Raw genomic sequence first — 16,123 nt, forward strand, 5'->3', positions numbered from 1 at the left:
AATGTCTGTTCCTTTACAAAGTCCTTTATTTTCGAACTTGGCTTCCCACTCCCATAAGCAGTAGCCATGATAGAAAAAGTCATCAAGATGATAGCTGGTATTTATTGCAGCAAAATGCAGGTACTGTGCTGAGACACTTGATATGAATTACCTCACTTTACCCTAAACAACAAGTCTAGGAGGTCAACAGTATTAATAATCCATTACAAAGACTGAAAAACTGAGGCCAGAGAAGTCAACCTGTGGCTTTTGTAAACTTACCAAGCCTGGCACAAGTAGCAGATGCATAAGGTGGCATTTCAAATGGATTAATTCTATTATGCTTAGTGAAATAAGTCAATCAAAGAAAGACAGCTATCCTATGATCTCCCTGATATGAGGAAGTGGAGATGCAACGTGGGGGGTTTGGCAGGTAGGAAAAGAATAAATGAAACAAGATGGGATCAGGAGGGAGACAAACCATAAGAGACTCTTACTCTCAGAAAACAAACTGAGGGTTGCCAGGGGGAGAGGGGTAGGGAGAGGGTGGTGGGGTTATGGACACTGGGGAGGGTATGTGCTATGTTGAGTGCTATGAAGTGTGTAAACCTGGCGATTCACAGACCTGTACCCCTGGGGCTAATAATACATTATATGTTTATAAAAAAATTAAAAAATAAAATACATATAAATGCTAAAAAATTAAATGGATTAATTCTGATTTATAATTAACTTGAGATTAGCAATGCTTCTAGGTCTATAGTCCAAGCAAAATTCATCCTGTTCTGTCATGAGGAAAGTCCCAAAATATACTTGTAAAACATTAATACCTTATATTATTAACAGTTTTCACCTCCAACTCTAATCAAGAACTGGAGTATAGTAAATGTTATGCGCAGACTCAAACTTTTCTTCTAAATTGAAAATGAGCAAAAAGGTATTTTGGAGTCATTTAATGTCATCTCTACTGACATTTGCTAAGTCCTTCCTATGTGAAGGGACACAGTGGAAAAAGTGAATGGAGCAAAGCTTTTTATGATCTAGAGAATCAAAGACAAATGCACAAAAGAAATACAGGACAGAAAGACACATGGCAGGGATGGTTCAAACTGCTCCTATTGTTGGGGGGATGCTCACTGGAGGAAATGTTCAGCTTGGCTCAGGGAGCAACTTCTTTCAGCTGCATTTTCTGATAAATCACCTGAACACGAGAAGAATGACTACTTTCTTCTTAATATTGCAAATCACTCTCCCAGTGAGAGATATATTAACAGTAGGCATTAAGGAGTCTGATAGACAGACGTACACAAAACCTACAGTGATTGACAGAGCCCCATAAAGCATGTTCAGATATAGCATAATTAACTACTGGCTCCTATCCTCTGCCCACCCCCAATTCTCAATTGTCTAAATGTATCTTCTTGGGATTTGGTAGGTTTTGGAGAAGAGGACAAAGCCAAGGGAGAATCTGGCAGATTTCTGGGGAGCTCGTAGGCAACTGATAGCACCTGCTATTTAATCTGAAGCACACTTGCCACCAGGGGGCACCAAACCGGCCCTGAGCTAAGGCCGTCTTAGGGAGGGGTGTTACAGGCAAACAATGAATCAGGGAACACTGCATCACAAGCTCATGAAGTCCTGTATGGGGACTAACATAACATAATAAGAAAGAAAATTTTTTTTAAAAAAAGAAAGTTTTATATCCTAAATCTGTTCCTGGATCTTCCTTCCAGGTTTGCCGTGGTCTCAACTCAAGCCCTATAAATAATGGAATAACAGTATTTGACCCAAAAGAGTGTATGATACATTTTTATGTTGTTTTTTTTTTTTATGTTGTTTTATTGTACTTTCCAAAAATAAGGAGATATAAACAGGCTACTATAACGCAGAGCACAAAGTAAAGAAAAAAATATTTCACCCAGTATGACTATATGGCTGTTTCCCCACTATCATACTATAAAGTTCTTAAGCCATCTCTAATTTATTTTTCCATGGTGCCATAGCCAGTGATGAATAATATTTGCTAAATAAATAAATCCAGTTTGAGAAACTCAAGATAAGCTTCAAAAAGGGCATAAGAATGTCACCTGGAAAATATAAGGTTTGGGCAGACTGAATTGAAAGGGAGCTGGCATTCTAGAATCTGAGAACATTAAGAGAAAAGGCATAGCTAGGAAGTTGGAGAACCGTGTTTGTAAGAAGTCACTTTTAGCTAAGCAAAGAGAATTCAACTCCATTATAGCTAACGGAGAGTAAGGGCCAAAAGGATAAACGAAGGCTATCTTGCAGAAGGTCCTGTATCAGGATGGAAAATCTTCACATTTTCTATCAAAATGGAGTCAACGACATCTCATGTTGTGACAATAGGAGAGGTGGCAGAGGAGTGTGTGAGTTTGATCTTAAACCATATTCATGAACTAGGTACTCACAGGTGTGATAATGCAGAAAGATCACTGAAAGCACCTTCAGGCACAACAGAAATGTCATTTCCATGCAATGAACTAAAAGCAAAAAAAAAAAAAAAAAAAAAGGCAGTATTAAATTTCTTATATGTTAGAGAGTCCAGGAAATTCTCACATGTGTAAGACTTTAGTTTACAATAAGCATTTTAAATCAGTACAGAAAATATCTATTTAATACACAAGTCTTGGTGTAACTGGGTACTATTTGGGAAAACCAAAGATTTGTTCCTACTTCACATCATTAGCATAAAGTCAATTCTAGATTGAAAAGTTAAATGTAAAAACAAAACAAAAACATATGAAAAGAAAATAGAGAAGAGGTCCATTTTGTAAATATAGGATGGGAAAGGCTTTCTTTTCTTTTTTTTTTTTTAAGATTTTATTTGCTTGAGGGAGAGAGAGATCAGAAGTAGAAGGTAGGGGCAGAGGGAGAAGCAGACTTCCCACTGAGCAGAGCCCCCTCCCGCCCCATGTGCAACTTGATCCCAGGACCTTGGGATCATGACCTGAGCTGAAGGCAGATGCTTAACAAACTGAGTCACCCAGGCACCCTGGGAAAGGTTTTCAAAGTACCATATAAAACTCAGAACCCATAAAGGAAAAGAGTGATACATTTTTGACAACACCAAATATATCCATAAAATGAAAGATAACATATAAGGAACAGATTGGAAAATATTTATAAGACATATGAGATACATGGATTAACTCCTTTGTAAAAAGACCTGAAAGAGTCAAGTTGTAGATGCATAAAGATATGTATAAGGAAAAGACAAGATACTCATTAGAAAATTGGAAATGATATGATGAGGCCATGGAATAAAAAACACAAGTGATCAATAAAAAAATAAAATAAACACAAATGCTCCAGTTATTAGAATTTCAAACTAAAACAGGAATGGAAAATAATGTTCAATCTGTCACAGAACTATTAATATTATTCCATATTTGCCAAGTGGTTTGAAACAGGTACTCCATTAAAATAGGTACTCTGTCATACAACAAAAATGAAAGAATTAATACCATTCAACATTTGCCAGAGTGATTTGTAATCATGCTCTATTAAAACAGAGTTCATGGAAAATAAGTTTGTAAACTGACAAATTCTTGTTTTCAGGGGACAACTTGACAGTTACTTTTGGTATCCTCACAACACACTGGACAGTAAGAAGAATGTGTAGGATGTTCATTCCAGCACTATATGGAATAGGGAAAATCTGTGGACTCAAACCACATGACCGTTGGGATGCATGGGTGGCTCAGTAGGTTAAGTGTCTCACTCTTGATTTCAGCTCAGGTGGTGATCTTAGAATTGTGAGAGCCAGCCTGTTCAGGCTCTGTGATGGGTGCAGAACCTGCTTAAGAGTCAATCTCTGCCTCTGCCTTTCCCCCTCTCTAAAAAACACAACAACAAAACCAAACAACTAAAAAAAAAAAAAAAAAACACCCAAATACCAAAAAACAAAACCCATCACATGATAGTTAAAGGTGGGGATGATTATATAAGCTATGGTTCCTTCACCCTATGGAATAGTCTAGTACAAGTTGAACAGCTAAGGACTATTCTTATATGATGGAATGGAAATACTGTAAAGCATATTGTTAAATAAAAATTAGCTGATGAGAGAACAAGCACAAATCCTATTTATGCTTATTAGAAGGTATATAGCTGTGGGCATACCTATATCAGCATCTAAAAACAAATGCATATAAAAAAAGACCAGAAGACAACATAAAACTGTTTATTAATTCTGGGGTAGGGGACTGTGATTGGGGATCATGTTTCATTGCATATATTTAAAATACATTTTAACAGTAAAAGCATATTCATTGATTACGTAACTTTTAAGGAAATTAAATTTCCTGTATTTTGTTCAAAATTAACTGAATCTCCATAAGCCATATATCTTATTATTATCTATTACCAAATAAATAACCACTACAACAACCTGGTGTTGCCCAGATAAAGGCTGTTGAGCAGTGATACAGGAAAAGATGCAATTTGTACAAATTTACTACAAATTTGTAGTAAATCATAAAATGTCTGAAATTATTTAAATCAGTAAAAAAGCCAACCCAAAACTCAGATGCCTGAGATAAGAGATACTTTGTTGACCATAAGATGCTTACAGTAATCGGAGAGACTTCAATCCATCGAAGGTTCGAGGAGGAATACACCTCAAACGGTTGTAACTGAGAATTCTGAAAGCATACACAGCAGATTTGTTTTACTCAGATGTCCCCAAATGGCCAAATGTCATTTTAAAAATAAAGCAGTTAAGAAAACGGTTGCTTTAGCATTTTATAAACTGGGAATATTGATGTACAGTATTTTGTTACTGTTTGTGTTTTCAGTAATACAACATATTTCTTTCTAAATGTAGTCTAGAATGCTTCCTGCCCTGCGGATGCCAATGCCTCAGCTATTCCCTCCCTCAGCTGATGGACTTCTTAAAGATCTCTCCCAAGCCCACCACAAACATAAATTATTCTTTGTTTCTTTTCTGGAACCTATAGTTGTTTGTTTAAGGTTTGTTTCTGGTTTGTTTTTTTTTTTTGTCCATATCTCCCAATAGTATTTATATTTTTTGAGGGCAGGTTCTATTTGCCTTGTTAACAGAGAAAGTCCAAGTGCCTAGAAAATGCATGTTGTCCAGTGAATTAATAAATACTCAGGACCACATTTTCATACTCACAAGGTAAGGAGCTGGGTCATGTTGCTGAAGCTCTGATTAGAAAGGGTGCTTATTCGGTTGTTACTTAAGTCACTAGGAGAGAAAAAAAGAAACAAATGGAGTGTTCTGTTACCAGAGAAAGTGAAATATTAGCAATTCTTAGAGAAGGCTCTTCTCACTCAGTCATAGTGGCACTGTTATATAGCACACAGCTTTTACTTGAGAATAACCAAACCCTGGATGATGCCCTAAGATAGATTAGAGCAGTCGTCATTATTCATGCCCCTGCTTGTTGAACTTATTAGTGATGGTGTTTTGCTCTGGCCAGTGAAGGAAGTGTGGGCACCACTGCAGGCTTCACTTAACAGAAGGTTAGAGTGAGCTCCCTCTTCCTTCATCTCCCTCTGCTCGCTCCTCTGCAGCACTTGTGACGGTCCACAGTCAGCGTCGGTGTCCTGGTCCCAGGACAAAGACATGGGAGGCAGGCACAACGGACACGTTTTATATGTGAGAAATGAACCTTTGTTCTCGAACCTTCTGTTGGTTGCATATCCTTTAGCTTCCCAGATATACATGCTCCCTGGTACACACAGCCAAACTTGCTAACTAAGGGCATCCATTTGATTACATTTGCAAAGACATAATGAAAAATGTTGCCCTTGGCAAAGTCACTGACACACAGTAGGCGGGTCCTCAATAAATATCTGTTTAATTAATAAATAAATAAGAGAGATGTGGGTTTTTTAACCAATGCTATATGGCTGTTTATAGCTAAATGTAACTGGTACTATTAGCTGTAATTTATATTCAGTGAACTTGATCTTCTTTTTATTATATATAATATACCTGTAACTATATATAATGTAATACATAATACATAATGTAACTGTAATTATACTGTAATAAAATGGAATATTGTAATATATACTAATATATATGCTATTAGTATATATGATATATGATATATATTTATCTGTCAACAACTCAAAAATAAGTGAGTATATAAATACACAGTCATAGAGTGATATGTATGTAGTCACTGATTTTTCTCTGCTGCTAAATGCTAAATACACAAATAAAAGGAAGATTTATGAATAAATGAAAAATTATAGGTCATAGTTGATGATCATTGTATATATGTATATTCACTACTTTTTTTCTAAAGCAAAATGTATAAATACATAAATAAATAAATAAACGTAAGATGCAGAAAAGCCAAAGATTATATATTCCTTTATGAAAATGACCAAAATATCAGTAAAATGAACCTATACAACATAGGAGCTTCATGATCCATCTTCTCAGCTGCTGAAGTACTATCTCTGGATTTAGAAAATAAATAAGTGTATCTATATTAGCAGCAGTTACTTGCCTAGAGTAGCATAAAAAGTAATTGGTAAAGCCATTTCTGGATCTACAAATGCTCATTTTTCATTTCCAAACTGGTCTTAAATAATCGCATACTGTCCCACAAATGACCCAATTCTGCTGAAGTGACCCTCTGGAAATTGCAGCAATTTAATGGTTTATTTAACAGAACAAAATGTATGTAATCAGTTCCTGCTGCTAGTAAGTACGTAATGAGAGGCAGAACAAGACATCTTAGGGGATATTCTTTCTTAATTTAATCATTTGTCATTTAAACAGTCCTACATACTTTCTACAAAGTGATTTTCGTATATGTTTAAGAGAAACTGAAAATGATTAACAGTGTTTTAACTAACCACAACCTTCCTAGGGCCAAGTTTACATTGAGAAATGTAACATTTTCTGTGACTTACATTTCTAGAACTCACTAATTAGAGACCAGCCTCCTTATTCTATGAACTCTAGAAATTGGTCTCCTCAGTCAGCCATATTTACTCTAAAATCAGATAGGACTTAAACTAAAAATAAAGTATTTCCCTTTACATTTACTCCTGTTGCTTATTTTTGTTTGTGTGGCTTTTGAGAAGCTTTACCAATTTAGCAAGGCTACTCTAAGTGTGACATTATATACAGTAAGATTGTATCTCTGTATAAATATTGTGTATATAACTAGATCAAAATGTTGGCATATTTAAAGATAATCTTGTATTACCACGTAAAAAATCATTTACAAAGATGAAAAAGAGAGGTGTTATTTTACAAGGGCATCAAAGCAAAGCAAAAAAAAGTCAATGTCTGAAATTTATGCTCAGAATGTCAGCCTCTTTGTCAAGTTTACTTTAATACTGTGTAACTAAAAATGTATTTTATAAAATTAAATTTGAATACTGGAAGTCCATATCTTAGAGCATATCATATAGGAAAATCAGACCTAATAAAGTACATTTTCAGTAAATTTCTTACCATCCACAACCTTTTTCTTAAAGTCAAGAAAAATAAAGGTATTATTTTCTGTCTTTCTTTTCCTGGCTTGTCATCAAATAGCCCATGTTCATTATAAGTAGAAGTATCCGGATTCACCGCGTTTCTGTAGTTCTCTGATACTTAGACTTTACCATATTTGTACATTGAATTGAGGAGGTCCTTTCTCTAAGATGTGCCACTGCCTGACTGATATTCACTGAAGGTGAAGCTAGTGATCCAGAACCACAATAAGGAAGGAGGGAAGCATCTAACTGTAAATGATTTATATTATCTGAAAGGTGCATTCAATCTTCTGCCCCTTGCTACCCCGACTTTGGTGAACCAGAGTAAGTCAAAGATGAAATAAATGCAATACGTTACTTACATAAGTGTTAAATGTTTGTAGTTATAGAGCTCCTTAGGCACTAATGTAAATTGGTTCCCATCCAGATACCTAAAAACGAGGAAAAAAAATATTCTCTTTTTTAAAAGGAACAATGGTGTGGCACAAAAGAGTTGACACAATTTCACCCTTAACTGAGGCAAGGGAAGCACTCTGAAATCTGGCTCTAAGACATCATCACGCTTTCTCTACCCGGGATTGGTATTTAAAAGAAGTAAAGGAGAAAAAGCACAGTGGTCCAATCCAGTAGAATTATCTGAGAGTGGAATCTCTTAGTGTAAATTATAAAACCAAGGAGAGACTGGTGAGTCCAGTTCTTTGTGGTTTATGTAATGAGGTGAGTCATGTATCCAACCAGTTGTGAGTCAAGAAGAAGTTTCATTCAACCGACCATATTTTCAGTCAGCCTTCAGTCTGCTTGAATTTACGGGGGGACAATACCATGAAATGCATTTACTATTGACAGAACCTTACTACTGAGGGCAAGACCACTCTTTGCCGCCTTAATGTGTATTCATACACTTAGTAAGTACCAATCGATGCCTTAAAAGAGATGTTTAGGAATGAGAATTAGATTTCAGTTAAAAATGACCTAAACATAGTTCTTAACCATTGTGTTTCTGGTTTGTGATAATAATTTTACATGATTTTATAGAAAATCACAACCTTTATCAAGGGCACAAATACGACATATACATGTAAAAGTACTAATCACATAACCACATAACCACTAATCACATAACCCCACTGGGCTAATTGGCAAGACATAAAAATAAATGGTTTAGTTTCTGTCCATAATGTCACAAAAAGAAAAATAAACTCCATCTCAAACAAGGCTGTATTTTCCCAGAATATAGATAATGAAGGGTAAGATATCTTTCAGCAATGTGGGCTATCTGGCTACAGATGTGCCCACAAATGATTCTGGTCCAGTGGGCAGAGGGCACCTGCTCCCCAGTGTCATGGCCCATCTTGAGATCTAAGGTTGAGGTGATTAGTATTTTTGCTGGATATAGAAGTAGCTGAGAAATTGCCTCAGGTAAAATCTATCTCAAATAGTTCAAAATAAAAAGGTTATATAAAAGGTACAACTCATCAAAATATGTAGTAAATATGGGACTAAGAAGCGGGCATATGTTATGACTTCTAATTTATGCCTGCTCAGATTTTCTGCCTTTGTATTTCTTCTTTGACTCCTTTCTTACCTGCCCCTAAGTATTTCTTGGTACCACTAGAGGGAAGCATAATCCCATACACTTCAGTATTCTCCCTTTATTCTGGAAAATGTCATAACAGAAAGCTAAAAGGATTCAGAATGTGCACTATGGATGTTTACACGTAAAACAATCTAAGAGGGAAATTATATGGAACTGATTAAAAATAATAGATACCACTTGTTCAAAATTGTCCACTAATATGTCCTCATTTTTGCCAAATTCTTTAATAATTTAATATAATATGCAACGAAATTTTTCTAGTACACACATATACGTGATTGTAGAGAAGGATCTTGCTGACTTGGTATGATTCTAAGAATAAGCTCTGGGGGAGGTAAAACTAGAATTCACAAGAGATGAGTTAATCTTTTCCTCATCTCTGTAACATATTTCTTTAGAAAAGTATTACTTTGTAAGTACTTTGTAAAGAAATAGATTGAAGATTCAACTGTCTGACAGAAGAGACATATGAATGGCATAAACAGGATATGAATCAAGCAGGTTCTCAGATATAGTTTAATAAGGAAATTAAAGAAGGTTTAAAATTATTGGATAGGCATCGGGGAGAAGCACTAAGGTATGGGCCATGAAACATGATCTGGTTACGCTGAGTGCTGTGTTCTTGGCTGGGGTGTTCCCAGAATCAATGCTTTGCCTATGGAATACTCTGAAGGCATCTAGCAGGGTGGAGAGTAATCTTTCAAAATAAATACTTATTAAAATAAGAATTAAGTATTTAATTGCACACACACAAAGCAGTGCTTAGTCAATTAACAGCTGTGACTGGCAGCAGAAGCTGAACACTTCAGAGCAGTCCAATCCAAGAGGGACCTTCTGTGTACAAGTGCTAAGATCACACGATCACACCTTCTTTTCCCCTCAGTGTTCAATGCAGGACCAAATTAGGATTCCCAGAACAGCATATGATATGCATATAAGTTCTCTGACAACGGAAGTGACGTCTTGCAACTCATTACCTACGTTCCATGTTGCCAAAAGTTTATCAGAGCTGCTCATTTAGAATGCTTGCACACATGGGCATGAATTATAGGGACACATCTGCACAAATTACATTGGAACTTAAATCATTTCTGATACATAGTTCCACACAGAAAAAAATAAACAGAGGCAAAATGACTCAACTGCACTCATACCAAGCATTTGTTCTTGGTACATTAGTATGCAGATTATGTAATGGAAGGGAGCATGCATGTATCATATTATGCAAGCAGCTTGTTCTTGGATTTATTCCAGTCCACATATATAACATGAGGCAGCTAAGAAAGTGTGCATGGTGCTTGGTATCTAGAGGAGTACACACTGACCATGTAATCTGTGGTCATATATCAGATACGAACATACTAGGGACAATTGGCTCCACACCCTTCATGGTCGGAAGGATTCTAATTCAAGTCCAAAGTGCATTGCCTCTTTTTTAAGGATAAAGATCAGGCCAGTTTCTTCTACATCCTAGATATTTATGTATCCCATGTGGGAAGTTATTCTCCCAGAGGACACAGCGGTAAAGAATAATTAACCATATGGAATATCCTAGATACTGTGGATGGACTAAATATGCATCTTTTTCCAAGGTGTATCTGATGGAACATGAGTCTTGCAAGATGGTCCATGAGAAAAGGGCTATAAGGACAAGCAAGTATGGGAGCTATCTTATATTTTACTACCCTCTCTTGGAGTTTCAGAGTGTATCTTAGCATAATACAGATGCTGAGAAATCCTACAGTGAATAAGAGAGAAACAGACACGACCAGCATTTCCCAGGTGTATCTAAAGGCTTTTATATGATCTATTTAGGGTTTTACATGATGCTATTTAATGGCTTATAGAATTTGGAAATGGGACTCTGGAGATTTTTATTGGGTTTCCACTATTAATATTAATTGTTAAATTATATTTAATATTAATTAATTAAATATTAATTGTTAAGGAAACAGAAAGGCAAGCTCTACTTACAGTTCAGTGACGTCTCTGGGAATTCCTTTGGGCAAGACCTTTAAGGCCTTGTTACTACATCGGACGACTGTATCCAAGCACGAGCATTCCGTGGGGCAGCGGGAGAGTGGGGAACAGCTGCTGTCATCATTGCCTAATTTGCCAAAAGAAATAGAGGAAAACCCAGAGGCGTGACTTTGAGAATGCAAGGAGGGAGGTTATGCTTTTAGCTTAACCAACACAAGAGTCTTGAGCCACGAGATCACTTTGGTACATACAGTACATGGGGTGTTTATAAATGGATGCTATCCATCTGATAGAGCACCAATTTCAGATTGCCTAGGGCTGAATTCCAGAAAATAACTCACAATTTATATCATCCCTCCAATCATAACAGTAATTTTCTTTGTTCAGTTATTTATACAAATTACAATTGTAGTGAGAATATGTAAATCTACACTGAATTATGGAGAAATTATAAGGACACAGACATGTAGAGGCCTAAAGGGGTAGATTAATTTAAAATGTTTAGCAGAAAATGTTCATTCCACTCATTTTAAAACATAAGGCTTAAAGGGGGTCTCCATTCCCTGGCAGCTACCTTACGAGGCTATTACGAGAAATCAAATATGGTGATCTATGCAGAGCATTAAAAAGCGAAAACTGTTATTTTTGTTAGGTTTCCTAGAATTCCTATATTTTTAGGTCAATTGCTTTTCTCCTTTGAAAATGGCAGTTCCTGAAAGAGATGCTTAGAATAATAAAGTTAAAATGAAGCCATATAAACAGCAGCCACCACAATCTGGAAACTGGAAAATTTAAATAAAACATTCAGAAACACAAATCAAGCGGATGCGGATGGGAAAGCAAAACTGAGGAAGTATGTGCCCTGTTTCTAAAACAAAACAAAACAAAGGCAAAAAAATACACGAAACTATCTGTCGCCTGAAGCAGGACACACTGTTCTAGCTGGGCCCCACAGCAGGGGACTGGTCACGTGAACCCCTGGTGCCCGAAGATTTAGCAAGACTTTCTTACCATCGTCACACGTGAAGTCTTGGATGGCGACATCCTGGATGGGGATCTCTTTGAGGAAGTACGGCTTCTGACAGCGAGGATTTCCGGTTACAATTCTTTTCTTCCTGAGCCATTCACCCAGCCAAGCCAGGTAGCAGTTGCAGTTAAAAGGATTGGCCAACAGGTTTCTAAGAGTCCCACGCAAGCAAGACAGGGTTGAGTTTGGAGTTTTACTTTCTTACCTCTCAAAACCCTATGCTACCTTTCCCCCCCCAAACCCCAACACTATTACTGCTGGAATGATTTCTTCTTAATCTTTGTATTCCCTGCCACCTCCATGCCTTTCCCCCATTCATACTCACTCACACCCAACCCATGGGATACTTTTTGGGGGGGGCGGTGCTCAACTATGTATGTTTGGAACTTAAAAAAATAACAATACTTTTACATGAGAATTCGTCAAAAAAATTCATGAGGAAAAGAAAGCAAAGGCAGCAGTTTGGGGGTTTATGCAGTGGATCCTGATAGAGATCTCATTTGGAAATAATTTAAACTCGTCAGCGATCTGACTTGTTGTCAAACTTCCCTCCACTGATAATGCAGTAATTTAATATAAAGATGAAGGCTGATTACCTTATATTATTGAATTTAACCTGACAACAGATATTTCATTAATTTGTCATTTCAGGATTTCCATCTCTTATTTGCTCCAGAGAATAGGCTTCCCATCTAAACTGACAGCTGAGCTGATTAAATGCCAGTTATAAAAATGAATTTACTTCTACAAATCTCAATATTTTTGGCATCTCACCACTTCAGCACAAACCTATTGACAACCTTATTATTTATAAACATGCCATCTTTAATATGCACAAATTAGTCACTCGATGTAAAGTGTCACACTTTATGTAGAAAGAGGATTAAGTACTTTAATGATGGATGCATGCTTCCCTCAAATTATTTCTGCAGTGACTTGAGCTACATTGGACATTTTTTTTTCTTTCTAACTACCTTCTGATTTAGATTAGTATATTTAGATTCCATTGTTACTAGGAAATCAAATACATTGTAAGATTAATCATTTCAAACCTTGCTTTTTTAGATACTGACAGATAAAAGAACTGAAACACATTGTTCAGGGGGGTTAAAAAAAAACCCACAACACCTTCTGAGTGTCTACAGACCTACAAATATTCTTTATTTTCTAACTTTCTACATAAAATGTCCTCTGGGACAGGCTCAACCTATTTCTTCAATATTTTCCTAATAGCATAGTAAATGCTCTCTAGTGCACAGTTTTTGTTGTGGGTCTGGTCATCCTAATGTAGGTCCTGTCACTGTGAATGAGCCTTTTGAGCACAGTTTGTTGGCCATAACCCTATCAGCTCTGTTTTTATGATACTTATGCTGAAATACTCCAATGTGAGAACACTGGGGAAAATCTACAACATTTCTGTGATGTACAGTGCAGTCAAGTTATAATAAAGTGAAAATTTATAAATAAAGTCATATCACCTTATTCCAAAAAAAGAATCAATGGAAAAAATAGTTAAATTTTTGTTATATTTTAATATAAGAGTATAGGTAGCATTTTTAGAAAGAATTAAAGTAAGTTTAACATGAACACATTTGGTTGATCTGTAAACACTTGATCACATTTTTGTGAAATGCCTAATCATGCATTAAAATGCTATTAATAAAAGTAAGAAATATAAATACACGGGGTCAGTCGTACATAAATGAACATCAGTCTTCATACTTACAGAGTAGATAAAGAATGGAGAGTGTCAAACGCCCCTGGCGCGATGGTAGTAATTTGATTATCATACAAAGAAAGCAAACGCACAGAACTCAGTCCTATGAAACTGTCATTGCCAACACAGCTTATGCGATTACTTCTCAACATCCTGAGGGAAAAGAGACCACGGTTGGAGAGAAAGCACCAAACAATCAGTTTTGCCTATCTGAGGACCCAAATAACCCCTCTTTGCAAATGTGCAACATTCATTTACTGTTTTCTGAATGATCTCTTGTCCTTAGGAATAGCTAGCTGCCCGTATACACCAACAGCTGTGTGAGAATAAAATAAACGCTTAGCTTAGGATGACCACACTCAGCTACAGAAAAGCCCGGGGAGCCTCGCCTGGACTCCCAGCCCCATCTGAGGAGGGTAGAATGTTTTTTCCTCTGATGCTAATTATGTTTGCCTGATTACATAATGTCCCAATTCACCTACAGCTCTCTGAGCCCTTGAAGCCCCGTGATTTGTGTGTTCACTGTGGCATTACATCGGGAGCAGACAAGAATGAATAGTCACGGCAGATGGAGAACTGAGGGCACCTCAAGGATATCCATGCCAAGTTATTGTCAGCATGGGCTGGGGAGCCCAAACTAGACAGAGCACCCAGAAATCTTGCACAAATTATTGTACTTATGAAAATTATTTTATTATTTTAAAGTTTGTAACTTAAAAAGAAGTAATCGTTAACAGATTCCAGTTGTTCACGATGAAGTTTATGTAGGCTACTCTTGAAAGAATTCTGATTTTTTTTTTTAAGTCATTGCCATTAATAGGATTAACATAGTTGTCATTTCCTCATCACTGCTAAAGTTTTGGGTCCCTTTGTAATTCTTCGTTGAACTGTTTATTTGTGGGGCTTAGAAAAATTCCTTAAAACCCCCATGCAATGGGCTCAGTGGGTTAAAAACCCCATGTAAAAATGAAGAGTTGCCATGAGTCTTATCCAGAAATAAGGCTGAAAAGTTATTTCCCTGAATTTTTCTAGACATGTGTGGACCACCCTACCCTACTAGAAGATTGCAGTATATAAAATAGAGAGGCAAAAATAAATTAACAGCAGAGTGTTCCTTTAAAATTCTAGATGGCTCTACAGAAATAAATAGAAATATCAATTTTTTCATTCTGCTATGTCACAGATAGGGAGAAAAAATGATGCTGTCCCTATCAAGGCATCACTTTATGTTCAGAGGGAAATACACAACAGAAGGTCATTTCTATCAGCACTATCATTTGCTGTAAGTAACAAAGAACACTTGGTTTTAATCTTGGTGAAGTCATGGACACCTGGGAGAAGCTGAAAAAAGCTTTACTTTCTGTTGCTAGAAAAATCCATAAGCACACATAGGTATGACATTTTGCCTGCAGTCTCAAATATTCAGACTCACTTAAATCTGTGCACATAATACTAAGAGCATTACTAGTCCTACGGAGTTAAGAAGTCTAGGGATAGTGGGGTGCTGTGTCAAAATCTTCACAGTTCCAAACCGAAAGATACCACTTGGAGAAATACATATGTCCAGATAAACCTACCTTCATCCTCTGAAAACTCTGAGCTTGCTCTAAAATGCTCTATTATTCTTGTGTAGCAGAGTGGCTGAAGGAGACAGCCAGTGGCATCTGTCTTAGGTGCCAAATATAAGAGGCACAAAAACATCGCTAAAACTGTAATGAAGGAGGACATGAATTTAGAGGACTTGTCTCAGGGAGAGTCCTGTGAGTGGAACCAGTCAGGAAAAAACAAAAACAAAAACAAAAAACAAACAAACAAAAAAAACAAAAAAACACTTTAATAAGCTGCTTGAGTTGGTGTTATGAACTCGACTGTATGCCCTTAAATTCATATGTTGAAACCCCAACGCACAATGTGACTATATTTGGAGAGAGGACCTTGGGGAGGTGATTAAGGTTAAACGTGGGACCCTAATGTGTTAGGACAGTCTTTATAAGAAGAGGAAGGGACACCAAGAGCTCTCTCTCTCTCTCTCTCTGCACACAGAGGAAAGGCCATTAAAAACAGAGTGAGAAGTTGCCATCTACGAGCCAAGAAGAAATCTTGCCAGAAATCAACCCTCTCAGCCCTTTGATCTTGGACTGGTAGCCTCAAGAGCTGTGAGAAAACAAATTTCTGTTGTTGAAGTCATCAGTCTGTGGCATCTTGTTATGGCAGCCCAAGGCAGACTAATGTAGGTAGGATATGGACTCCTTCCTCACCTCCTTACCCTCCACTCCCCATCCCTCATGCTGCCCCTTCCAAAGAGAAGGTTCCCCTAACAAGTAGTCCTTCG

The 16,123-nt window shown here is 36.8% G+C and overlaps 1 protein-coding gene across 4 annotated transcripts in view; it reads right to left on the minus strand.

Moving 5' to 3' along the window:
- SLIT2 (slit guidance ligand 2) overlaps positions 1-16,123 on the minus strand; it is a 360,466-nt gene that overhangs the window by 57,590 nt on the left and 286,753 nt on the right. For all 4 annotated transcript variants that reach the window (XM_044225917.1, XM_044225915.1, XM_044225916.1 and 1 more), the window contains 7 exons: positions 13,801-13,944; positions 12,059-12,225; positions 11,042-11,174; positions 7,833-7,901; positions 5,138-5,209; positions 4,572-4,643; positions 2,409-2,480 (listed from right to left, as the gene is read on the minus strand). In XM_044225917.1, the coding sequence (XP_044081852.1) occupies positions 2,409-2,480; positions 4,572-4,643; positions 5,138-5,209; positions 7,833-7,901; positions 11,042-11,174; positions 12,059-12,225; positions 13,801-13,944 (729 nt within the window). The remainder of the gene's footprint in view (positions 1-2,408; positions 2,481-4,571; positions 4,644-5,137; positions 5,210-7,832; positions 7,902-11,041; positions 11,175-12,058; positions 12,226-13,800; positions 13,945-16,123) is intronic.

Source organism: Neovison vison, chromosome 11 (assembly GCF_020171115.1).
Source record: "Neovison vison isolate M4711 chromosome 11, ASM_NN_V1, whole genome shotgun sequence".
Taxonomy (NCBI): domain Eukaryota; kingdom Metazoa; phylum Chordata; class Mammalia; order Carnivora; family Mustelidae; genus Neogale; species Neogale vison.